The sequence below is a fragment of the Perca flavescens genome, chromosome 22, assembly GCF_004354835.1.
Source record: "Perca flavescens isolate YP-PL-M2 chromosome 22, PFLA_1.0, whole genome shotgun sequence".
NCBI classification, from domain to species: Eukaryota; Metazoa; Chordata; class Actinopteri; order Perciformes; family Percidae; genus Perca; species Perca flavescens.
Genome location: NC_041352.1, coordinates 13,544,574 through 13,569,884, shown reverse-complemented (window position 1 = coordinate 13,569,884; position 25,311 = coordinate 13,544,574). Strand labels below are relative to the sequence as shown.

At 40.9% G+C, this 25,311-nt stretch overlaps 2 protein-coding genes across 6 annotated transcripts in view; both read right to left on the bottom strand.

Annotated features, from left to right (window-relative positions):
• Window positions 1-540: 540 nt before the first annotated feature.
• cd226 (CD226 molecule) lies at window positions 541-10,342 on the bottom strand. Of its 3 annotated transcripts, none has more exons than XM_028569563.1 (7): window positions 10,267-10,342; window positions 6,556-6,879; window positions 6,013-6,393; window positions 5,461-5,563; window positions 3,642-3,696; window positions 3,136-3,250; window positions 541-823 (listed from the first exon to the last, which is right to left on the bottom strand). In XM_028569563.1, the coding sequence occupies exons 1-7, from the start codon at window positions 10,328-10,330 to the stop codon at window positions 564-566; spliced, it is 1,302 nt and encodes a 433-aa protein (XP_028425364.1). In that variant the 5' UTR covers window positions 10,331-10,342; the 3' UTR covers window positions 541-563. The 3 variants fall into 3 exon arrangements, with proteins under 3 accessions (XP_028425364.1, XP_028425365.1, XP_028425366.1); XM_028569564.1 differs by lacking the exon at window positions 10,267-10,342 and adding an exon at window positions 7,655-7,926; XM_028569565.1 differs by lacking the exon at window positions 3,136-3,250 and having other exon boundaries at window positions 715-823.
• A 1,371-nt stretch (window positions 10,343-11,713) lies between these two features.
• rttn (rotatin) overlaps window positions 11,714-25,311 on the bottom strand; it is a 34,631-nt gene continuing 21,033 nt past the window's right edge. For 2 of the 3 annotated variants that reach the window (XM_028569190.1, XM_028569192.1), the window contains 19 exons: window positions 24,787-24,945; window positions 22,997-23,074; window positions 22,094-22,295; window positions 21,904-22,001; window positions 21,701-21,788; window positions 20,365-20,566; window positions 19,849-19,939; window positions 19,336-19,486; window positions 18,898-19,035; window positions 17,943-18,139; window positions 17,614-17,719; window positions 17,199-17,296; window positions 16,871-16,948; window positions 16,175-16,301; window positions 14,390-14,583; window positions 13,298-13,571; window positions 12,389-12,492; window positions 11,991-12,060; window positions 11,714-11,874 (listed from right to left, as the gene is read on the bottom strand). In XM_028569190.1, coding sequence (XP_028424991.1) covers window positions 11,795-11,874; window positions 11,991-12,060; window positions 12,389-12,492; window positions 13,298-13,571; window positions 14,390-14,583; window positions 16,175-16,301; window positions 16,871-16,948; window positions 17,199-17,296; window positions 17,614-17,719; window positions 17,943-18,139; window positions 18,898-19,035; window positions 19,336-19,486; window positions 19,849-19,939; window positions 20,365-20,566; window positions 21,701-21,788; window positions 21,904-22,001; window positions 22,094-22,295; window positions 22,997-23,074; window positions 24,787-24,945 — 2,535 coding nt within the window. In that variant the 3' untranslated portion in view covers window positions 11,714-11,794. The remainder of the gene's footprint in view (window positions 11,875-11,990; window positions 12,061-12,388; window positions 12,493-13,297; window positions 13,572-14,389; window positions 14,584-16,174; window positions 16,302-16,870; window positions 16,949-17,198; window positions 17,297-17,613; window positions 17,720-17,942; window positions 18,140-18,897; window positions 19,036-19,335; window positions 19,487-19,848; window positions 19,940-20,364; window positions 20,567-21,700; window positions 21,789-21,903; window positions 22,002-22,093; window positions 22,296-22,996; window positions 23,075-24,786; window positions 24,946-25,311) is intronic. The other variant, XM_028569191.1, reaches the window with a different exon arrangement.

Here is a 25,311-nt window from a genome sequence, read left to right as displayed (position 1 = left end):
GAGTGTTGAATGAAAGGTAATTAACATTCAAGGAATTATTCGAAATTTTGTGAAATACGCATATTCACTTTCTTACCAAGAGGTACAAAAATAGATTAATGCCACTCCTATCTAAATTTTAAGCTAGAGCCAGGCCGGTTAGCTTAGCTAGCCTTTCAGACCAAACGTGACTAATTCATGCAGATAAATTGCATGTTTATTCACATTTATTGGACATTTTTTGGTTCCATTTAAACTGGCTGGGCAGATGAACTACTACTTCGTCTTTGTGCTAAGCCAAGATAACCCACTGCTAGCCTGCTAGAAAACTCTTCATATTAATGGTATCAATCTTCTCATCTAACTCTCAGCAAGAAAGTGGATAAGCATATTTCAAAAAATTTTAACCTATTCCATGAAGAATTTAAGCACAAACACAAAGAGGTTCTTCAAATTCACAGCAAATCATTTGGTTTCCTAGACACAGTTTTCAGTCAACACTTGATTCTTTCGGTTTAGTTTCTTCTTATCACACTCCCACTTCACAGGAAATCACAGAGGTAGTGGCTATGACATTGTTTTATTCATACCATATGGGAGTCTTTTACAGTCACACACATCATTTTCAGTATTGCTGGGCATACACACGCATCACAGTCAAATTTATAGTTACAGCTTCTACTGTTTTTCCGCGAACAGCAAGATGAGAGAATGAAGGCAAAAACTTGTGATTCCAAACTATATTGTCCCTTTATGTTCCACATTTCTAGCTTGTCCACATTTGTCTTGTTTCCTAGCAGGATAGCCTGCATATCCATTACGGCCTCTGCCACTGCCTCCATTTCTATGGAGATAAATGAATCACATTACACATAAACAACACACAGCTTAATAGTACTACCATAAACCTTACATTTTGGTTTACAGAATCATATAGACAAGCTTATAAATCATACAAAATCATTAATACAACTCGGAAAACTTGTGACAGCTTATCATAAAAAGGATAATGATTTTTAAATTACATTTTAAAACAAGAGAAAGAACCAACACATTCATCATCACACCATAGATAGACAAAGTATAAGGAGCTATAAACTAAAGCACAGGATTATCTAATTAGAGTTTAGCTTTCACAATAAGAGCGTGCTGTAACTAGAATGCAGCCATCCTAGACAGAGAGCCCTTTGGGGAAAGCAACGGTCTCAAGTGACGGTACAGTGCTGAGTGACTGCTTTTCTTTTCCGTTAGATGATTAGACACCATTGTCAAGCTTTGAATGGAAACCAGGAGGGATGAAAGTAAAAGGAGAGCAATTACACAGGCTTTTGTCAATCGTTTTACTCGGGGGTTAGGGAAGTGAAAAGAATGATTATACAGGCTTTTTGTCTGCTCTTTCTGCATGATGGTTACTGTCAAATATTGTTTTGCCCAAAACAAATATTTCCTCAACAGTGATTATGAAGTACATACTACATTTAATTAGTGGGAGCAGGGTTGGACACAAACAAACCCGTCAGCTCTCTGAGACTTAGATGAGCACCAGCTTGTTAACTCATTTCAAACCGCAGTATGAATAATAATCAGTGTCAGAATGATCCCTGCATCTTATTTAAAAAAGAAATTTAAAAAAAAAGTTTATTTTTGCCTATGTATAAAGTGGCTTTAGAAACTATTCAGACCCTTTCACTTTTTGCACACTTTATTGGGTGTAGATGTGACATGCAGTGTGAATTGTGGGACCTTAATTACAAAGGTGTGTTCACCACAGGTGGACTCCAATCAAGTTCTACACACATCTCAAGGATAATTAAAGCCAACAGGATGCACCTGACCACAATTTGGAGTGCCACAGGAAAGGGTCTGAACACTTAGGGAAAAGAAATGTCAGTTTTTGATTTTTAATTAATTTGCAAACATTTCTAACAACATATTTTCATTTTGACATTATGAGTTATTGAGTGTAGATTGAGCAGTGTTGGGCGTTTAAGTATAACGGCGTTACTAACGGCATTATTTTTTCAGTAACGGAGTAATCTAATTAATGACTTTTCCCATCGTTGCAACGCCGTTATCGTTACTGAGAATGTAAAGTGGTGCGTTACTACAATTTGGTCAAATGAAGCTTCGCGAACAACTGTCTTTATTTTCTCAGCTCACTAGATGGCGCTCTCTGTTCAACAAAGGTTTGAAAACACACCGAGTTGCCATTCCTTTAACCTTTTTCTTTGAACAGAGAGCGCCATCTAGTGAGCTCAGAAAATAAAGACAGTGGTTCGCGAAGCTTCATTTGACCATCACTAGTGTCACGCTTTGGCTACACACCAGCTGCCTGGAGAGAGCAGGGGTGGGGATGATGATGATGACGGCGTTGCAAATGCAATGATGATTGCTGGGTGGGCGGATGCCCTGCTCACGCTGTCTCACTGCACGCTCTGACTACCACTAAACACAAGACAGCGACAATGGCGACGAGCCAGGGAAATTCAAAGGTAGCGTTCTCAAACTGGAAGTACCGGCACTACTTCTCGCTCATTGAAATTAAAGGCAAGAATGTTTATGTAACATGCACGCTATGCCCAGGAAAAAAAGACTTTATCCACGTCTGCCTCAAGCAACTCAAATCTTATGAAGCACCTCACATCAACACATGCTAACACGACACTTGTTGCTGCTGCTAACCCAACCCCGAGCCCAAATGCAGCTAGCGTGAGCTCCAGCGAAGGAGACGGAGCCACTCTGTTAAAACAAGCAACGCTCGATTTTTCGGGTCAGCAACATCTTTGACGTTAAAGATGTTATAGAACGTAATAGCGTTATAGAACATAAAAAATAATGTCACAGTTACTTTGCTGAGTAACTAATTACTTTTACAATGTGGTAACTGAGTTACTAACTCAATTACATTTTGGGAGAAGTTATTTATAACTGTAATTAATTACTTTTTTAAAGTAAGATGACCAACACTGAGATTGAGAAATTGCAATTCTATCCATTGAAAATTACATTTACAACACCATGTGTGCAAAAAGGGAAGGGGTCTAAATACTGTTTTTTTAAGCCACTGGGAATCAATCTGCTTTGTTTGTGAAAGCCTACACATCACATTATGCAGTGCGTCAAATTTTATGTATGCTCATTTATTATGAGACTGACGTTTGGTTTTGTGTGATCGTGCAGTCTGTAGGTTGGCATAGACCGGGCAATTTTTTATCTGCCTGGACTCCTTTGCCATCCTGGGACACAGAAAGACGTTCTCATAGAAGTTTGGCTGTGAATATGAGGTAGAATTTATTAGTATATGAAGTGTTAGACAAGGACATGTGACCAATGATGAAGTAATGACTGAGCTTGGCAAAAAGTTAAAAAGAAAATCTAATCAATGGGCTGAGATATGATTTTATGATAATATAAAATTACCTTATTACATATGATTACTTCAAAAAGACATCACATTGTCAGTTATCATAAAGCAGCATTAGTTAAGTCAGCAAGCATAAATACAATGTATCAGGTGACAGGATGTGCTGTATCAAACATGATTAACTGTAACGTGTAACAGTTTTATAGTTAAGTGCATGTCTGAAGAGAAGGTAAGGGAGGGCCTCAAACATGTCAAGTGTCAAAACAACAGTAGATATGATGACTAATGTGAGGCTCACCTGTCTTTGAGATGGGTGCAGTTTGACTCTGTACTCCTCTCTCCTGTTCTTCTTCCTGTGGGAATGTAGGACTTTTTCATAAGTGGGCAATTTCAGATGCAACTTCACACTTATCTGATTATTTCTTATGTGAAAGCTTCTTCTGAAAGCACCAATATTGAAACAATAGAAGAATAGAGTCCCATTTTTAGCCATGCTAGCAGCTAGATGCTCAAAGGATGGCTGTATTGGTATGTTGTCCAGTGCACCATTTTGGTTCAGCCTGAAATATCTCAAAAACTATTGGATGGATTACCATGAAATGTTCGGGGCTTAGGGGTTGCCTTAAGCATAAACCCCTGAACCTTAAACCATTCGTGGTCCCCAGAGGATCAGTTGGATAAATCAGAAATCATAAGATGATTAACAGGACAGGAAAGCAAAAAAACACATATTTCTGACAGACTTCCCTCTAATCTTTACTTTTTCTTTTGAATAACTCAATAATTTTACCTCTTTCAGTGCAACACAACCTCGTACCTAAACAACATTATAGGTCAATTTCCAAAGACTCCCAATGCAACTGTTCTATTTACTGCTGCACCGGTAACTATGTATATATTTAACTATGGTTTTGTGGTTCTGCTTTAGTCTTTCTAATATTTTAGAAGGTGAACGATAAGCAGCTGACAAGACAGCGAGTGAAGGAGAGAAAGAGAGAGAGAGAGAGAGAGAGAGAGAGAGAGAGAGAGAGAGAGAGAGATGATGTGTTGTCACACAGACGACCAGTGATGTGTGCTCAGAACAGCTTATGGATCTGAAAGTTATCATCTCTTAAATAATATATAAATCTGTAAATTGCGTGTAAGGTTGAAAATGCAGGCTAGTAATGCTCTGTTTTTGGTTCACTTCCTGTATTTGGGTCGGACCGCATTCTCACCTGAAGTGAACCGAAATGTAATTCATTTGGAAGCAAACCGAGACCAGAGTTTGTTTGTTTGATCCTCACCTGATGAGGTGAGGTTTCGGATGAGCCTTCACACCAGCCCAAACGAATCGGACTATCCTACCAAACGCTCCAGGGTTCGTTCTGAACGGACCAAACGAGGTAGGTGTGAAAGCGACCTTAGTTAGGGTTAGTAAAACATTATGGACTTGCTTAAAATGAGTCACATAAAACTACTGACGTCACGGATGCCATTGCATCACGGACCAAGCTCTGTAATACTTGAATACTTGGTTAATTTCAAAATGACCGTTGACTTTTGGTTTCACATGGGACACGAACCCCCGGTCTCCTGAGTAAAAGTCCTGTGTTTTTGTTTGACCCATCCACAACCCCAACCTGCCTCCTCATGCAGAATCTTTGTCACCTCACTTTCTTGTTTGCTCTTACGGTAATTACTACGGCAAAGAGAGGTCGCAGCCTAACTAGAAACTTAATTCTGGGTCGTTATGAGCTGCTTGAATAATCAACATAAGCGGTTGTTTTCTGGGTGAAGTCGGGCTGTTTGGAGTATTGTAATTTTATTTAAATAAAATAAATACAAAAGTTGCACTACCAGAAGGTCAACATTTTCATTTATCCACTGAAATATCTCAACATCTTCTTTATTGGCACAACATTTTGTTCAGACATCCATAGGTGCCAGACAAGAAATCCTTGAAAAGTTGTCGATCCCATGACTTTTCTCTAGCCCCACCATGATGTTGACAGTGGACCACTACTGGATGGATTTCCATGAAATGGATGAAATAAATAAATAGACCCATATTTTACAATTACTTAGTTTGGGAGTTTTGTTTGCTAAAGACATGAAACCACAGTGTGGGATCTTACCTGTGCTTCACTGCTAGTATGATGATGGCAATAAGTAGAATAAGCCCAGCAGCTCCAGCCCCAATGTAAATATACATTATGTACACAGATAGGCTGAATCCACCTGAAAATGAGAGAAAATAATGAAAAAAAAATACCATAACAGCCTGAAAGCGTAGGTATTCTACTGTATTGTTTGCTCATGACTCACAGATACAACATCACATTAAAGGAAACATTACAGTACAATAGTGTGCGCACACAGACAGACAGACACACAGACACACACACACACACACACACACACACACACACACACACACACACTAACATTATTCAGAGATGTTCCACAGGATGTTGTGGTTTCAGCAGGTGGGGGACTCTCTGAGTCTGCTGAACTCTTTGAGATTAACATCACGAGCATTGTTTTATTGTATTCATTATGTTTCATCAATCACTGTGCTCTGTGAGACAAATTTGCGTCCATAAATCATTCTAAGTATGAGAAACGATGTATCATCCAGCCATAAGGCCGTACCGTATATGTGTGTATGTTAATTACTGTCTTTGTACCTGGAGGGGGCACAGTGAGCAGCACAGTGGTGGTCCGCACCCCTGCATCTGTGCTGAAGGTGCAGCGGTAGAAACCACCATCTTCCTGCACCACACCCATCAGGTGCAGACTGACATCCAGGCTGTCTGCACAGCTGACCCTGCCTCTGTCGCTGTAGTCCTCGCTCAACAGGCCCCCTTCCACCTTCTTACACACGCCGATAATGCCCCAGGGCTGGCCATGTGGCATCTTCTCCAAAATGACCTTGTAAACGGTACCATTGTGCTCGTGGTTACAGCTGATGGTCAGGTTGTTGTCCGGCTCTGCCAACAACTCTGTGTCCGTCTTGATCACCTCTTGGGTGGGGGACCCTGTGCTGTTGTCTTCCTCTGGGGGCTCATCTGTAAACACAAGCCACACTGGAAATAGCTCGTCAAAGAAAAAAAAAGAAATCTTAATGCGTGATGGAAACGAAACTATCTAAAAAGTTTCATTTCCAACATCATTCAGCGGGGGAGCTTCAAATTTCCACCTCAGTATTTTTTTTTACCATTTCTTTTTACCTAAATCTTCCACCTGAATGTTCCTTGTCCAGGGGCCTTGAGGGAAGGTCTGAACAGAGCAGTGGTAAACCCCGATATCCTGGTGAGTGACATTCCTCATGGAAATACTTCCGTCCATAGGCGTGGTCCTCAGGAACTCTATCCTTTCCCGGTAGCGGTGAGAAAAGACCACTCCATACTCTGGATGGAAAATAGCTACCGGATCTTTGTCTGGTACTTTGGTCCAGGACACCATGCTGAGGTTGCCGTCCCAGGGACACAAACAGTTGAGAACCATCCCTTCCTCCAGACGGACTGTAGCAGCCTCCATCTGCTGGACAGCAACTGGACAGAGTGCATTTTTCTGTTAATTCAGACAGAATCTAGAAATCACGCATCTATAAATGTGCAAACTGATAAATCAGTAAATGAAACCCAGGGCTTAAAGTGAAAAAAAATCCAGAGCCTGAAACTTTTTTGGAATGGGGCGTGGGGGGGTGTGTGGGGGGGGGGGGGTAAAGTCCTTACATTACACATCACAATCCCAACTTTGCATTGTTTAGCTTTTCATAAACTCTGGGACAAGGCTATTATGTTTAACTAACTCATGCACGAAAATGGGTCAGGGGTGAAAAGGTGAGAAGGATATTTCCCCTCTAGGAAAAGAAAATTTCAAATATTCCATATTTCAAAGCATCGATCTGATGCATTTTGAGATGCATTTTTTGCCAACAGTGTAATATAATAAGCACTCATTAAAGTTAATTTGACTGGCAAAACAGTTAAAGTCCTTCTGACATTACACAATAATAAAAGTCATAATTTTTAAAAACTAAAACGTTTTGGATCAATTTTTACTTCTTCCAACCATATGTTAAATTAAGAGTCAATGTGGATTTACATATTGCAATAATATCCTAATCCTACAATGAATCATTGTGAAAACTAAACTTTACTACTTTGGCCAGGTCACCATCAAAAAAAGAGAATTAGTACATTCATGATTTTGTCCATGTTGATATTAGCTGCTTTATTTACATTTATTAAAAACGTCGCATTGTTTAGCTTTTCATATAGCTAGACGTCTAAACTCTGGGACAAGGCCGTTATGTTTAAATACCTGCCATGCTGATTCCAAACAGACACGTACTGGTATGACAGAGTACACGAACCGAAGCTTTGTGACTAGCATCTAAGAACTAGCCTATGGCGAGTGGATTGTGTCATTCAAAGGATAACCAGGAGAAGGAGAAGGAGCAGGTTACCCTCCCCGTCGTCGCCAAACCGTGTGGAATTTTGAATTGATTTAATAGGGATTGCAGACGAGAGACCAGCGGCGACTAGGCGGCGAGTGCATGTACAAACATTTTCCGGCGGCGACGTGACGACGGCGTATGTTTAGAATTCCCATCAAATTTACGCCTACTAAAGACGTCTAAACTAAGTACGTCGCCCTACAAACGTGTGAAACAGAGTCATTGTTTAGATTCACATTTTGTTAGTGTTCTTTTGCTTACTTTCTGGTTCTTATGTGTTACTCATAATGTGTGGCTAATAATATCATCATGCTTATAAAAAAAGTATTAATAAACACTCGAAATGTCTCCATGGCAATAAGAGACAGATGCCGTTTGAACAACAATCATAAATAAAATAGCAATTTGGCATATTTAACCAAAATCAACAACAATCATCAACTGTCTTATGCCTTAGGACCGTAACGAAGGTATAGTCACAAGATATATGATCAAAATCATAAAAATAACAGCTTATATAGCTGGGGAGCTTGCAGCCTTGGGGATAGTTGCGTCAACTTGTTACCCAAAATGAACGTCAGTTCACTCAAAAAATACAAACAAATTAACTATTAAGGGTATTCAACATAAAACAAATATGAAGGTGCTTGATTGACATTTACCCATTACATAATAAATAAGTCAGTGATTTGGCTGGTCTTAGCTAGGCCAACTAGCTAGATAAAGAACAGAGAGCCAGCACACACAGCGAGACCGTGGTGCCTTTGATTCAAATCGAATTTTTTTTAATTGGGGGTCTCTGCAAAGATACTAAATAAAGAACTTACAGTATATTTCGGATTTTTATTAGAAACTGCTTTAGTGGCCATGTAAGTGTAAACACAAGGGAATTTGAGTCTGGCTAGGTGTTGCTTTCAACACAGAAACAGACATAACGTTATGGCTAAAAACAAAGATAAACAAGGTAACGTTAAACATGAACGTTTCACTACTATGGGCTACATATATAAGTTGTATATAATAAAGTGTATACATGCATACATATACACATACGTACATAAAGTTACATGTAAATAGATCTATGAAGCTTATAAACAGTAAGGCAATTAGTGCCAATGATCCAGTAGATGGCGCCGATGTTCAATCAATGTTAGAGTTACGCATTCTTCCAACAGTGCGCAGGTCACATAAACTGATGAGATACTACAATTTAATTCATCATATTATTTTTATACTGTCAGTAGGCTACTTTTAGAGCAACTTGTATAATGGCTAAAGGGCCTGGAACATATATTGAATGAATTGAAATACATTTAAACCTATAGGCTTACTGTATATTGAACTTGAATTCACTCAATCAATTTTGTTTTTTTGGGGGGGGGGCGCGTCTGGCGACGACGCTAGGTGTGGCGGCGTTCTTATCAACTACGATGTACACTGGCGACGGTGTAGTCAATCCACACGTTAGAGTCACACGACAGTCTCCTTCGGTAGGTTATCCGTGGCACTATCCACTCGCCATACTAGCCAGCCCTGTCTTACCGCTATCGCCATCCAGTACCTTCCTTCACATGAGCTGCAGAAGCACCCGGCTCCAGTGGTTAAATTGGCTTTTGTAGGGAGGGGGAGTCCTTATTTACGGTGAAAATATTGGTTGGCAAATATGTAAACATCTTTTTAAACAAGAAAATTATGTTGATTTAAGAGAATCAGAAACCACTATTAGAGCCTTTTTAACAGTGATTGACTTGCCCAGCTTGTTAATAGCCAGTGTATGTTCATTTTAGCTTCCAGTTTGTTAGATCCGGCACAGTGCCGAAATACATTAAACCTTGGAAACCAGTAAATCTCATACAACAACAACCAGTTGTAGGATTATAACAAATTGATATTTTTATATATTTTACATGTATCATATCAGAATCCTAAACTTTAGAGAAAAAGTTTACACCGATTCAGCCCCCCCCCCAAAAAAAGCCATGTTTCCCCCTCTAAATCTCCTCTACTTGAAGATTAACACAGCCATTCACAGCTTTGAGGCCATCCTTGGGTTAATGGTAATTATGCTAATTTAAGCCAGTACACATACACACAACTGACAATAGTTGGTGATCAAGCTTCCAAGTTTTCAAAGCCTTTTATCCGAACTGAATGACAACTGATTTCAAGTCCAGTGATGCCCTTGGGAGAGTTCTGGCAGGTTTAGAATAATAATGTCTCGCAAAACTCAAAATAACAAGCTGTTCTACCATCTTCCAATTTAAATCAAAACAAATGATGGCATAAAGGAATGTTTAGTTTAAATTACGGATTATAAATGAAAGATTAGAAATTGATGAAACTACATGAAAATATTTAAATAAATTAGCCTTTCAGAGTACTGAGAGAGAAGTGAATGCCACCTTCAACAGTCAATAAAAGCGTTTGCCATACATTAATCCACCATAAACTTTAAAAATATGTATATCAACCATACCTTTAAGAAAAGGAAGAAAGATGAGTACCACAAAGTACCAGTGGTCCTTCTGTACAGCTTCCATCTTGCCCCACCGAGAGAGAATGAAAGCTGCATTGATGAGACGAGTGGAGAAGCACCAGAGCTGCACTTCCTGCTAGCTCTCTGGCTACAGAGAAACACTTGAGCAACGGGGGCACACTTCATGGTAGCCCGCTGTTGGCTCATTCCACACAGAGGGGCACTTTATCACCAGGGCCGGGAGTGGGAGGAAAGCTTATGGAATAATGTGGCACGTTGGGATCCATACTGATGTTTTCTAAATTGTTCCGACGTTGCATTTCATAAAACATAAAATCACAATTTAGTTTTGTGAGAACTTTTAAGAAGAAGATTTCTGAGAATGTCAGTTTCTGAAATATAATAAAACTTAGCACAAAAAGTAAGGACATTTGTGTTTGGTAGATTATTTCTCTGTGGTAACAATGCATTTGTGGGATGAGCAGCAGCGCTGAGTATGTGGGTTGCGCCCATGAACATTTTAACAAATCTTCTCTGCCATTGCCAAACTGTTTATTCTGCCATTGACTCGTTGGGTGTTTGGTGGATTGGATGATTGAAGTTTGTTAAACTGACAATATGCCTTGTTTCTTCAATGTATTCATTTCACAAACAGGAGCCTCAGTAGCGTGTGGAAGAACCATACACAGCCACAACAGCCTGGCACCTCCTCGTCATGCTGGTCACCAGCCTGGTCACACACTGCTGTGGGATGGCATCTCATTCGTCAACCAGCATTTGTCGCAAGTCAGCCAACGTGGTTGTGTTGGTCACTCTCGCACGAACAGCACGCCCAAGCTGATCCCACAAGTGTTAAATTGGGTTGAGGTCAGGACCGCTGGCAGGCCATTCCATCCTCTCCACTCCCACATTCTGGAGGTAGTCTCTGATAAACCCCGCCCTGTGGGGGCGAGCGTTGTCATCTTGGAGGATAAACAGTTTGGCATTGGCAGAGAAGATTTGGCAAATTTTTCATGGGCACAACCCACGTACTCAGTGCTGCTGCTCATCCCACAAAATGCATGTTCCTTACAAATGGGGCACCCTTTGAAAGGGAACTAAACAGGCTTTCCAATGATATAAGATTCATTGCCAAAAAGCATTGTTACCACAGAGAAATAATCTACCAAACACAAATGTCCTTACTTTTTGTGCTAAGTTTATTTAATGGATTGCCATGAAATTTTGTACATTGTCTGTGGAAGAGTTCAATTGGTTATCACCGACTAACCCAAGGTGGCATGTTGTTAACAGCAGCTTAACACCACCACAACAGCTGTGTTTAAAGCCACAGCTGGTATACTCCCTTAAAAAATGACTGAAATGTTTAAGAAAAAAAAACACCACAAAGTATCATGCCAGTGGGTACAATTTGTTCCAGTGAAATCAGACCATACGAGACGGTAGCTAAAATCTGCCACTTGGCACTTTAATATCAAAATTAATTAATAGGATAAAACATGATACAAAATAAACAATAACAATACAATCAGTTATTTAGCAGCTGCGAAAGGTTTTCAAGGCACTGCAACAGGTAGGTAGTCATAGGATCCTGCTTGTTCTCTGCATCTGCAATTTATAGGAAGAAAAAAAACAACTATTGTAAACAATAGGATATGCAAATGTTCACATTCAGCACCAAGGCAGGTGCTGATATGTCTTCATCAAAGTGAATAAATGCATACCCTTCTTGGAGATGGTACGTGCCTCCTCAATTCTCAATCGAACAGAGGGACACTTCAAAGTAGTCTTAGCCTTTGAGGGGAAATTAGAAAGACAGATTAGGAAGAGTTGTGATGAGCCTGAAATCAGGGGAGTTCTTTTTTCGGTTTATAATCAGGAGATAAAAAAGGTTGGCCATTTCTTTTGTATGTGAGAGGACATTGAAGCTTTCAAGCCAATTTATTTATAGGACCAGACAGAGTGAAGACACCCCATTGACATATATCACCAATAAACTCCAATACCAGCTAGTGAAATTCACCGTCACTACAATAAAGTTTTAGTGCGTGTTTGTGTGTGTATGTGTGTGTGTATGTGTGTGTGTGTGTGTGTGTGTGTGTGTGTGTGTGTGTGTGTGTACCCTCTGATTGTTATGGAGCAATGCCCAAAGTGCAGATGCTCCCATAGAGCGGGTTTCCATCTCTTTACTGTTCAGACAACTTAGTAACACCTTCATGGCTTTGTCTGAAAGAAAGATGTGCAGTTAGACAGAGGCGTACAACTGTCAGATCGCTATCAGTCTGCTGGGAAAAAAAATCTTTTCATTCAAAATGACAACAGTCCCCTTTAAAAAGAATCTAGTTATCAAAACAGAATATATTCGCAAATATATTAGCATATGGAAAGCTGTTGACCTGGATAACACAAGATATTAATATTTTTACGTGCAAATCACTGATTGCTGAAACTAAAAAGTTTCATCACACTGTCATTATCTAGGTCATTTTCTCATGTCTCACAGTGACATTAGATTTGCCTATTCATGAGGAAATTTGACAATGGCAGTGTGGTTATATCACTCATTTCCTGTAAGATGATTGATGTACAGTACTGATAAAGATAATATTGCATGCACAACATTCACAGGAAATGTGATCTTTCCACAGGAAACCCACCTGGTGGTACAACTCACACCTACAGCTTGCATTGCATAAGTGGCGAGCAACTTGCTCTCCTTTTTTCATCTACAGTACCGGTCTAAGAATCATTCATCTTCTGCTGCATTTTTCCTACTAAATGAATGGGTTTCAAAAAATGTCTTTAACATCAAATGCTATGATTTTGCCTTCAATCGGAGCAATCGCAGAGCAGCTTGAGCTGTTGTATATGATAAAACTGCCAACCAGAAATTGAGTGGCTGCCAATGCCAACAAATTGTCTGGACTTTCAGCAGAAATACAGCCACACACTCGGTGGTGCAATCTTAACTCCCGCTGTCTGTTGTCGTTTTCACAGAAGCAAAATGAAAGAAGTTGCGGCCCTTCCATACCATTGGCGATGACGTGTGGCTTGTTGGCAGGGCAGAAGCAGAGGTTGTGAAGGGTAAGCAGTGCATGGCGCCGGTGCGGTGCCAGGTCCGCCAGCAGTTCCAGGGCTCCGGTCACCCTAAGGATACTCTGTTGGCCGTCCTCCGCAAACGAGAGACTAACCAGCAGCCTCAGCCACAGGCCCAGTAGGCTTCCACCACCACAACCTATGGATGTGGTCTTAACACCACCCGCCTTGGGCATTGGCACTGACAGGAAGGCTTGCAGGAAATTATTCTAAAAATGACAGAAAAGGAAGTTTAAGCATCATCATGTGAACAGATCTTAAGAGTTGCTCCCCAGTTTAGAAAATATTTGGACAGGCTAAGTGCAAGAGACGCATGTTTATTTATAGCAGGTTTCATACTTTTTTATTTATTTATTTATTCTTTAGCAATGCATTTCACACTTAAGTTAAATTTATTCAACTCGTAAATTACATTTTCACAGCCAGCTACAAGGAACTTAAGAAAACTGTTGAATTGGCTCATCTGAGTAGGATTATTCTTAAACCATTTAGGGATTCTTCTTAATTCTTAAAAAGGTGCTCTAAGCAATGTTGGGTGACGTCACTTGTTGTTGACGTTGAAAGTATTGTCAAACAAAACGGAGACTAGCTCGCCCCTCCCTCCTCCTCATCCCGTCCCCTCCCCCTCCCTTCCGCACACTAACCCCCAAATCCTTCTTGTCGGTTATTGGCTGGAAAGCTGGAAGTTTGTTATGTTTCTTGGTGCAGGTCGGCACAGTTTGTTTTTGTTGCCGTTTGTGGAGCCTGGGCTGTCTACAGAGACCGCGTTTTTTTTTTTACAGTGTGTTCAGGGGACAGGCAGCTCGCAGATAGTGAGGAGATGTTTGCTGTATGTGACAAAAAAATGTTGTAGCTTAAAAAACATGTGACATCGCTTAGAGCACCTTAAATATTTTACTGTGACAAAACAAATCATCACTAAGTCTAAGTTTCTTTGGCTTAGCAATGAGACACTGCCTTGCCCACTACATTCATGTACATTACATCTTGTCCATAATGTTGCCTACACTGTGCACCGGGCTTGTACCTTCTGCAGGAGGCCTCTGCAGTCACGGGACATGGCGAGGTTAGCCAAGAGACAGAAGGCTAGCTTCTGGACAGGGCTGTTATCTGCTGCGACCCCTGAGGCCAGCTTCATCACAGAGTGCATCAGAGAGTTACTAGGGGTGCCTTTAGGTCCTAGTGCAACACCGGGGCCACCGCCACAAACACAACTGCATGCTGAAAGGAAAAAAAAAAAAAAAAAAAAAAAAAAACAAAACAACCACAAGGACTTGATTATGATTAACAATATTTTTTTGTATTTGATCAAAATTCAAGGTAACAACGATAACTCAGGTTTCACAAATATTGTGAATGTGTTTGAGTCATTTAACCACCTTCATCACACACAATCAGACACATGTGCAAACTGTAAAATGTGTGTAGGCAGGACACATTATCCACAGTAATTACAAAGCACAACAGACTCAGGCATGTCACGATTTAGGCCATTTAGAAATGTAAACACAAATAGATAACACACAAGTGATGCACAAAAAAAACATCTCTCTTTTGGAGCCACATTCACAGTTAAGTTCCTCAGTATGACTGACATGACTAATTGCTGCAGCTGTAGATTGCATACAGAAACTAACAAGCTTAAGACAGAGAGCATTGACAAGGCATAGTCTGACACTGATTGATGTTACTTATTGGAGAACATGACAGCTTGTTGGTTATGCTAATCCTGGAATGGTAACATACAGCAACAGGCGTATGCTGATGTACGCCCAAGGTTATCTCCACACCTGTCGATCACAGAATTGACGAGGGAGGTCTGCTTTATAATGGATCCACCTCATTAATGTGATTCAAAGGCGTTCCCACTGCTGCTACAAATGTCAATTTTTTTTAGGATCATTCCATAGACGTGTCAAAGAAATTTTTTTGTGTGTGTTTTTTTACTTTCTGTCTGTCTGTGGGAGGGGAGTTTTGGGGCTGCTACAAAAATATCTGTGAAAATATGTGTGGCACAGGTGAAAACAACAATCTAACTTGAACTAGCAGTGCAAACAAAACCTTGAATGGAGGAGGTAGACTGGAGATGAAACATTCAGTAGAAATACATCAGTCTCAGGAGAAGAACTGGTAGCCTGAGGGCGGATGGTGTAATACTAAGCCTGGCTGCGTGCAGCCTGAACACAACCTGCTGTTCAGTTAACCTTTAGGAAAATACTGTGCCTGACTTCACTGATTTCTGGTGCTTCACAGCTTGAGTTTATAAGGGGTCTAAATCAGAGCACACGCACCCACTCAGGAACTCAGTGCTTACTACAACTACATGACACACACAAACAGGTCAAAGGGACCACGAGCCATTTAACAAAGTTACATTTCCCAACTGTCCTCCCTACAAATCTTGCCTTTCCTCTCTTCAAAAAGCCTTTCTGATTTACACATCTACAGCTCATACAGCTCATACATTTGCATGACGGAATGCCAATATCTGAGGCAACACAGAGATGCGCTGTGCTTCACCACATCATCTCCCACTGGTCTGAAACACGATGCCATACAAACAGTGAGACGGCCATGCAGCCTGATCCCTGGATCCTGAAACCGTGCCCATTGTGACTGTCAGGCAAGCAGGCGCTGGTCTTATGCAGTGAGACACAATGTTGTTCAGTGGTCACTGGAGAGGACAATGGGGCTCTTAGTGTAACGTGTGTGTGACTCAGTCAGATTGCTGACTGCAGACAGAGGCGATGGGCAGGCACGGGCCAGGCACAGTGCCTACACAAACACACAAGACAGACACATGCAAACAGACCTGTGGTGCAGTTGGCCGTATAGACACACAGAAGCTCCAGCACTGCCTCCATGATGGGGTCGTCCAATAGGAGCCAAGGCCAAAGAGCATAGAGTGCCAGTGTTAGGCGAGCATCTGTGGCAACCGCCTACACACACAAATAGAATTACACACACACACACACACACACACACACACACACACACACACACACACACACACACACACACACACACACACACACACACACACACACACACACACACACACACACACACACACACACACACACTATGTAAAGGCCCACATACAGGCATGTACATGATTACAGATGCACACAACAAAAAAAGCCTGATTTATACAACAACACAAACAGATGGTAGTAATAAACATAAAATGCTCCAATATTTTCTTAAGTGTGCAGGAAAAACACATGGGGAGGAGAATAATAGCAGGGTAAACACTGCAGTAGAGCCTCCCTGGCTATTTAGTCCAAGGTAACCACCAGTGACTGAAAGGCCACTTAGGAAATGAAAACCAGCTAATATGCTCCATAAGTAATGCTATTACAGGGTTTAAGAAGCTAAACTTGCTGAGATGTTAGCAGGGCCGTGCACATTTAGGCGGATCTCATTTACAGGCACAGCATTGGTACTCTGAGGTTCCATTAAAAACCAATTAGCAGTGGGGAATTAAAAGGCAGAAACAGAGGCTCACTTTGCATTCATCGTTGTGGTAAAGAGCACTCCGCAGGATCTCCACAGTCAGCTTGACTTCCTTTAAATAGCCTTCTCCCTGATAATATAGAAAGATTAAACGAAGACCAATATGTTTAAATGTTAAATATGAAAACACTGCATCTTTACCACTCCATAACAGCATCGGGAATAACTGCTGAGAACTGTCATAGATATTTATAATATTTATCCCAAAAAAAAAAAAAATCATTCAGGTTGAATTCAGACTGCTATTCTATTCAAGGGGGAAAAGACACAGGCAGTACAAAAACACTGAGACTGGAAATTTCCAGCCATGCTCTGCTCACCTTTTTGCGGTGGGAAGCCTTGCTGGGTCGGACGGACTCCAGGTGGAGCTGGGAGTGAGTTCGCTTCATTTGTTCCACACAGCTGTCAATTAGACCAGCTGGGAAAAAGAACAGATAGTCAGCGTTCAGTATTGGACAACATCACATTAAATTAAGAGTTATAATAACCATATCCACCATAACTGAATAGAAATTGCTCTTAATTATGTTGTTAATTAAGTACCTGATTACTTAAATGACTGAACTTATGGTAATAGTTGTTTTACAAAACAGATGCAGTGTTTTGGAGTTTTTCGCAGTTAAGAACCAGGCTTAAAAGTTAGCTTAATGTGGAGAAACCATTACACGTTTCTTACATTTTCAAAGAGTGCTTAACAGGTGGCAACCTAACTAGCCTGAGGTTTGGAGTTTTTACCTTTGGCTGCGTAGTTTTGAGCTGTGGGACTGCAGGCCAGCAGTGTCATCAGAGCTCTGGCTGTCTGCTTCTTCAAAGGGTCCTGAAGGGACCTCTTATCAAAACTCTGGCATCAACAGTCAAAGAGGGACGCAATTATAATTTATAACACGTGACACATAATCACAGGCTCTCGAAAAATAGCATCAACCTTTTTGAATTCTTGAAACTTTGCCAGGAGCTCATACATTATTGTCTATAAAACAAGTAGTCAAGTTTAGTCAATTCTAATTCCCACTGTATACCAAGGTCTCGACAGACAACCACGAGCCCCCACCACCTCCACGTACCTGCAGTAACAGTTCACACAGCTGGCTGGCTGAGGGACCATTCACAATGCCAGACAAAGCAGTAGCCTGTTTAGGGTTTGAGGTTGTGACATCTACACTTTTTGTCTCCTCTGTGAAAATTGTACAAAGAAACTGCAGAGCCACTGTGTGGAGAAGAGGGTCTGCGAGCTTCTCAGTCACACACACGGATAATGTTCCTGCAGACACACAGGGAAAATAAAACAAGTACGTTGGTCTTTTAATTAATAACACAGCAATAAATACTGAATCACAGCGAGACAAAATGGCAAATCCATGACAGATATTTGTCCATGACCGAGGCAGTATGCACTTGTGGAGAACACACTAATCATTTGAATGTGTATGCAGACACCCATATACCATAAACAAGTACACACAGACATAACACACACATAAATGCAAGCACAAAAGGCTGAGCATTCATCTTTTACTTGACTCATCACATTTCCCTGCTGCGCCATTAATCATAGAGGAAGATGAGTAGGAGGAGTAGAGGTAGTATAAGGACAGGATGCAGTTATCCTATCCCAGCATCTGTTTAGGGAAGTTAATACACACAGTAATGATGCAACAAATGTGTAAATATGATAGAATTTCTTTTTTTGGTACCAGAATTAAAGCTGCACAATTATAACTTAAAATGCTAATCCTGATTATTTAGTGAGTTACTGCAATTATTACCCTAATGAGGATTATCAGAAATAAAAAAAAATGTTCTGTTGCTTTCATCATGTATTGATTCTTTAACCACAGTGGGCTATTCAAACAAAATGAAAAACCTAAATGTTTCCAAAAAGACAATCTATTATTATAAATGGTGAGAAATTACCCATAATAGATGATTATGAACTACTTCTGCAGGCTAAACCAGAATAATTAAATGTGTCTTTCATTCACGCTCTTTAAAACACACACACACACAAAATCGGTGTACCTGCAAATGACCGCCAGCGTCTCCCCAGCGCAGCAGAGACAGATGGGTACGCTGCCGAGCTGTCCCTCCTCACCAGAGTAGCCAGGAGCATAAACACGTCTGCCCAGCACACACAAACCGTGTCTCGGGTACCTGCATCTGAAAAGGGAAAGAGTGAGTGTGTGACACATTTTATGACACAAGACAGCCACAAAGCCACACACAGATCACACGGTAGAACATACTGCAGGGAGAGGTGGATAACTGTATGTATAGGAGTTGCATTTGAAGCATTGTTGACGGTTTTTCAGGTCAATTATGGTGACATATACAATAGTATATATATGGAGTATGAATAGTATATATATGGAATACGGAAAACCTTTTGAAAAGTTTTTGGACTACTATTTTAAGGACTAAAAATGACGACTTCCATTTTGAATTGAACTCTGTTCTGACCTAATCCTTTGGTATCCAGTGTGAGCACTGCCACCAGAGCAGTCAACAGCTGTTTCAGGAAGTCCATCTGGCCAATAAGCTCTTGGCTCACCATGACACATGACCGCAGCAGTTTGAAGAAGCTGGACAGGAACTGAAGTAGGGTGACAAACTAGAAACACACACGCACATACACACAGGAAGACATTATTACACAATAACCACACATGTAGGCAAACAGATGGCACACTAATATTATAGAACAGCTAAGGTTAGAGAAAATAAAAATAAATGTATGGTTAAAACAAGTTCCATAGTAAAAGCTAATTTACCAGGCTTCAAAAACAATGGTATGCTTTGAGTATTAGCTTGCTGAGTATTCCACCCACACCAAAATCTGGAGGTGCCCTCAGACAACGTAGCGCTGCACTGAAGCACTATACTGTACCAACCCACGTTTTTTGTGGTGAGTCAAAAATAACAAAACAAAAAAAGTTGAACAACTCTTCAGAACTGTCTATCAGTGTTCCTCACCTGGATCTTGATGTCTCCTCTCTCTCCTGGTAGGACGTTGGGTGTCTTCAGCTCAGTCAGACATGTCTCGATGGGCCCAATATCCACCAGACTGAGGAGGAAGAGAAATTATGGAATATGTGTGTTTGTAAGAAACTGGCTAGAGGGGATAAGAGCTACAACTAACATGAATTCTCTACTGAATAAAATATATACATATTATAATCTTTAATCATTAAATAAAATGACAAAAACATCAGCTCAGTGTTGATTTTATGATTTTTATTTACATTGCAAAACCTCTCTGCAAGCAGAAAATGTTTGCTATTCCTACTGACAATTAATCAGTTATCAAAACTATAAACATTACTTTTCCATTAATCAACTGAACATTTCAGTACCAGACTGAATATAATAAGTAAGAAATTCATACTAAGATTACAACAAACAATTCTGAGCTTTATTCATCATTAGCACATTGGAGGGGTGGGGAGTGGGGGGGTGTTTTCACGCGGTCTGAGGTATGTGGCCTCTTACCTGGCCAGCGCTTGGAGGAGCTGGTTGTGTCGGATGGCAGTGAGGGTGAAGTCTGGCAGGATGGCCAGCAGGTTAGTCAGCAGGCCACAGTGGGCCGTCATGAGGTCGGGAGTTACCATGACAACGGGTTCCACGGCCGAGGGCTCGCCCTGGCGGGAGTCTTGGGAGGCCAGCGAGTTGCTGGTGTCTGTGTCACTCTGGCCTGTGAGACACATCAATAGACAGCTAATAGAGACGCCTCCCCAATGGTTCACATGCTGTGTCTGCCTATGACTAGAGATACTCTGACCACATAATCAAAAACATCAATCTGAGGTAAAATACAGAGAGAAATGTTCTACTTTTTAAATTGTATATGTAAGATAGAAACATAAATACACACATGGGGGGAATGGTTTTTGTTTATCACTGACCACAGCGAGGTTCACTCAGGGCTCCAGACTGCGACCAAATGGTTGCATTTTACATCCAGTCGCACATGTGCGACCAGTAAATTTGCCCCCTTTTTTACACGTTAAACGTTGAAATTTCGGTACCTGAGAGCGCGTAAGCACAAGCTTATCTGTCCTCTCTGAAAATTGACAGAGAGCGGTGCTCCGACACAAACACACACACTCGCAGAGCGGCGGACGATGCAAACTACGTGGGCTCTGAAGTTTTGTTGAAGTCACAGTGAGTCACGGAAATGCCGATAAAGTGGTTTCAAGTGTGGTTACAGTTTTTCATAACTTCACGCAGACAGCGTTTGCTGCGATATGATATTAATGGCGAGCCGAAAGCGGTCGCGGTGCTGTTGACTTTACACTTCCTCAGAGACGAGCAGGCAGGCACAATGGTGGTTTCTATGCCCTGGCGACTGACTGACAGGGTGAGGTTGTAAGGCAAGGCAACTTTATTTCTACAGCACCTTTCAGCATCAAGGCAATTCAAAGTGCTTTACATGAAACATTAAAGAGCAATTAAAAACTGTTTTAAAATTTTTTTTTTACTGTAATGACAGCGATGGGGCTGTCAGTTTACCTTATATGTTGCATCTTCAAAAGTGACACTGAATTTGAAACAGCACACTGTAATTTCAGCATCTATTATCAAAGTATTTATCAGTAATACAGTGGAAATTAGTAGAAATGTGAATATTTGGTTAGCATGTTGATTTACGGTGTGTGCCGCTAAATTTTCTGGTTGTGCCCCTGTGTCTGGAGACCTTTTCACTTCTTCTAAAGGAAACTAATGTGAAGGTGTATATGGTATGAAGAACTAAACCATGATGTGTTACTATTACTGTGAATGCATGTGTGCACACAGACACACTGTGTATTCCTCTCCATACTAGTACCTTGAGCTATCAGTCTGCTGGCAGGGGTATCTTCTGTGATGCTCAATGGGGAGGGACCCTTGGGGGTGTTAGGCCCTGAGCCTCTTATCTGTAACGGACAACATGAAGATGAGAGGATCCACGTCACTTAACTTAATGCAGCGGATTATTTTATCAACATGTTAGTGCGTGTGTATGTCTGAAGGTAAAAGGGCGTTGCTGACCACAGTGCTGGATGTGGAGAGGGAGCTGCAAGGTCTGCTAGAGTCCATAGTTGGCGCCAGTGGGTCGCATCTCCAAAACCACAGGGAATTCTCAGAATCTAGACAAGCATATAATGACACATTAAACACACTGGAGAGAAAAAAGATTGATAAATGATGAGACACACACACAAAAAAAAAAAAAAACTACCCAGAGAATTGCTCTCATGGGGACGACGAGGTCCACTGGTCGCGCCAGCACCAGGTTGCGGGTGGAAAGTGTACCTGCCTCGGTAACATTTGGTGGCAGAGAGAGCCACATGTTGGAAGTACTGACAGTGGTAAAGCAGAGCCTGGAGCGCTGGAAGACCCACCAGAGACACACCAGACACCTCATCATGGACACATGGGTGCTGGAAGAGGAGAGATAATGCGAGGAAGACGCAGGGAGATGAGTGCACATCAAACGGTTACGTGATTAGAACAGGGCAAAGCGAACCGAGGTGAGAAATACTAAATACTGAGGGGTTGAAAGTAAAATCCAGCTGGCCTAACTTTGTCTGAACCTTCACTAAATCTGTATTTTTAACATTCACTATTAAACTGAAATTAAACTTTAGTTGAGGCAGTGATAAAAGACTAACTTTTTTAAAGCCCCTGCATGGAGATCAAAAGGTCTAGCAGTTTTCTTTTTACATCCTGATTTGAGCTTTGTATATCTGTCTTTACACTTTTTTCTGGCAATTACAACTCGATCAGATTTTGTAAACAACAAGCCTTGCTTTTAAAAGATAAGAATACATAATATTTTTTCACCTCTGACATACAGCTCCCTTCACAAGCAATGGCATCCCAAATTAAGATGCTGTTGGTGTTTTGACAGAGATTTAAACTTAATTATTTTGGATGTGAACGCTGGAGGCCTGCGCCCCAGTAGAGCTTCAATTCTAGCAACACCTCTGGTCTGAACCCTGCAGGGCTCAATGGGAGGAGAGTTAGGAATGGGAGGGAGGAACAGAGACGGGATATAAACAGAGAGAAACTGAAAGAGAGGAAAAGAGAAAACCGTCCATGGTCTTTAAAAGCTTTTAAACTGGTTGGCAGAGCTGCTGACCTGCCAGTGGGAGTCCTTGGCCTCCTCTGCGTTGGCAGGCATGGGCATCACCAGCAAGTTTTGCAGGATAAATGCGGCCTGGACACACAAAAGAGACATGCACACTTTGGGTCAAGTTAGACTGCATCAGCAACAGTGCCATCTGCCTGTATTTGGCAGGTAATACATAAAAGTCCAGCCACTTTTTCTGACCATAGATGAAATTTAAGTGAAATTGGCTTTTCTCTTACTAGTTTTGATGTGTGTGGAGATTGTGGGACACAGCAACAACAGTAGGAGCTTAGTTTTAACAATTTACATTAGATTGGGTTAGCTATATACACACATATACACATATACATACATACATACATATTTATACATACATACATACATACATACATACATACATACATACATACATACATACATATATATATATATATATATATATATATATATATATATATATATATATATATATATATATATATATATATATATATATATATATATATATATACAGTGGGGGAAATAAGTATTTGACCCCTTGCTGATTTTGCAGGTTTGCCCACTTACAAAGAATGCAAAAATCTACAATTGTAATCATATGTACATTCTAACAGTGAAAGACAGAATCCCAAAGAAAATTCCAGAAAATCACATCATATGAATTTATTAAAATTGATAACCATCTGATGAGGAAAAACAAGTATTTGACCCCCTGGACAAACAGCATGTTAATATTTTGTAGAAAAGCCATTATTGGCCAGCACAGATGTCAAACGGTTTTTATAGTTGGTGACAAGGTTTGTGCACATTTCGGCAGGGATGTTGGCCACTCCTCCCTGCAAACAGCCTCCAAATCATTCAGGTTCCGAGGTTGTCGCCTGGCAACTCGAATTTTAAGCTCCCTCCAAAGATTTTCAATCGGATTCAGGTCTGGAGACTGGCTAGGCCACTCCAGAACCTTGATGTGCTTCTTCTTCAGCCACTCTTTTGTTGCTTTGGCGGTGTGCTTAGGGTCGTTGTCGTGCTGAAACACCCATCCTCGACCCATCTTCAGCTCTCTCACTGAGGGAAGGAGATGTCGGTCCAGAATTCCACGATACATGGCCCCGTCCATCCTCCCCTCAATACGATGGAGTTGTCCCGTCCCCTTGGCTGAAAAGCACCCCCAAAGCATGATGTTGCCACCACCATGCTTGACGGTGGGGATGGTGTTCGAGTTGCCAGGCGACAACCTCGGAACCTGAATGATTTGGAGGCTGTTTGCAGGGAGGAGTGGCCAACATCCCTGCCGAAATGTGCACAAACCTTGTCACCAACTATAAAAACCGTTTGACATCTGTGCTGGCCAATAATGGCTTTTCTACAAAATATTAACATGCTGTTTGTCCAGGGGGTCAAATACTTGTTTTTCCTCATCAGATGGTTATCAATTTTAATAAATTCATATGATGTGATTTTCTGGAATTTTCTTTGGGATTCTGTCTTTCACTGTTAGAATGTACATATGATTACAATTGTAGATTTTTGCATTCTTTGTAAGTGGGCAAACCTGCAAAATCAGCAAGGGGTCAAATACTTATTTCCCCCACTGTGTGTATGTATGTATATATATATATATATATATATATATATATATATATATATACTGTTTTATTGGACATATATATATAATAAAACAGTTCTATATTTTGGTCTAAGACTTCTTAGACAAAGTTATTTATTTTCTGTGTAGAAATAAGGAAAAAAATGTTTCTGGGTTACACAGACGGTAGAGCAGTGTTGCAGTACTAACGTCATACCTCTCTGCGGACCATGCTGCTCTCCTGCTGATCCAGGAGGATGTTGAGCAACGTGCCCCACAGACCTCCGCTGATGTTCTGACAGCTGGCACACAGAGCCTGGCACCCGCTGGGCACAGAGGACAGAGCTGCACCTAAACCCAAACTGGCAAACCTCACCTGACAAGAGAGGGGAGACACACATTTAGGTGGGTGTGTGTGGAAAGAAAAATAGGAGAAAAAGGAAAAGAAATATGGTGTAGGTGTACATCCATCCACAGATTAAAAATAATGAATCTCGCCAAAAAAACGTGGATGCTGCTAATGTTATGGGACACCTATCTATTGCAATATTAAATGTAAATTTGGCCTGGCTGGTGACTTATAACACTAGACTCATTTCATTGATGATGACAAAAACTAAATTTACCTTGGGGCGGCTCTTAGACTGACTTGTGTGAGGACTTATTTTTGGAGACAGACAGAGATTTGGTATGACTAGCTGTCATGTGCTTCTTTTTTGTCTGCGAGTTCTTGCGCAACTCT

Excerpts from the sequence above, each read along its gene's own strand:
- cd226 (XM_028569563.1), bottom strand. The coding sequence starts at position 10,330 with ATGGAAGCTGTACAGAAGGACCACTGGTACTTTGTGGTACTCATCTTT. Across the intron at positions 6,880-10,266 it reads CTTTCTTCCTTTTCTTAAAG|TTGCTGTCCAGCAGATGGAG; the intron begins GTATGGTTGATA and ends CACTCTGTCCAG. Across the intron at positions 6,394-6,555 it reads CATTCAGGTGGAAGATTTAG|ATGAGCCCCCAGAGGAAGAC; the intron begins GTAAAAAGAAAT and ends TTGTGTTTACAG.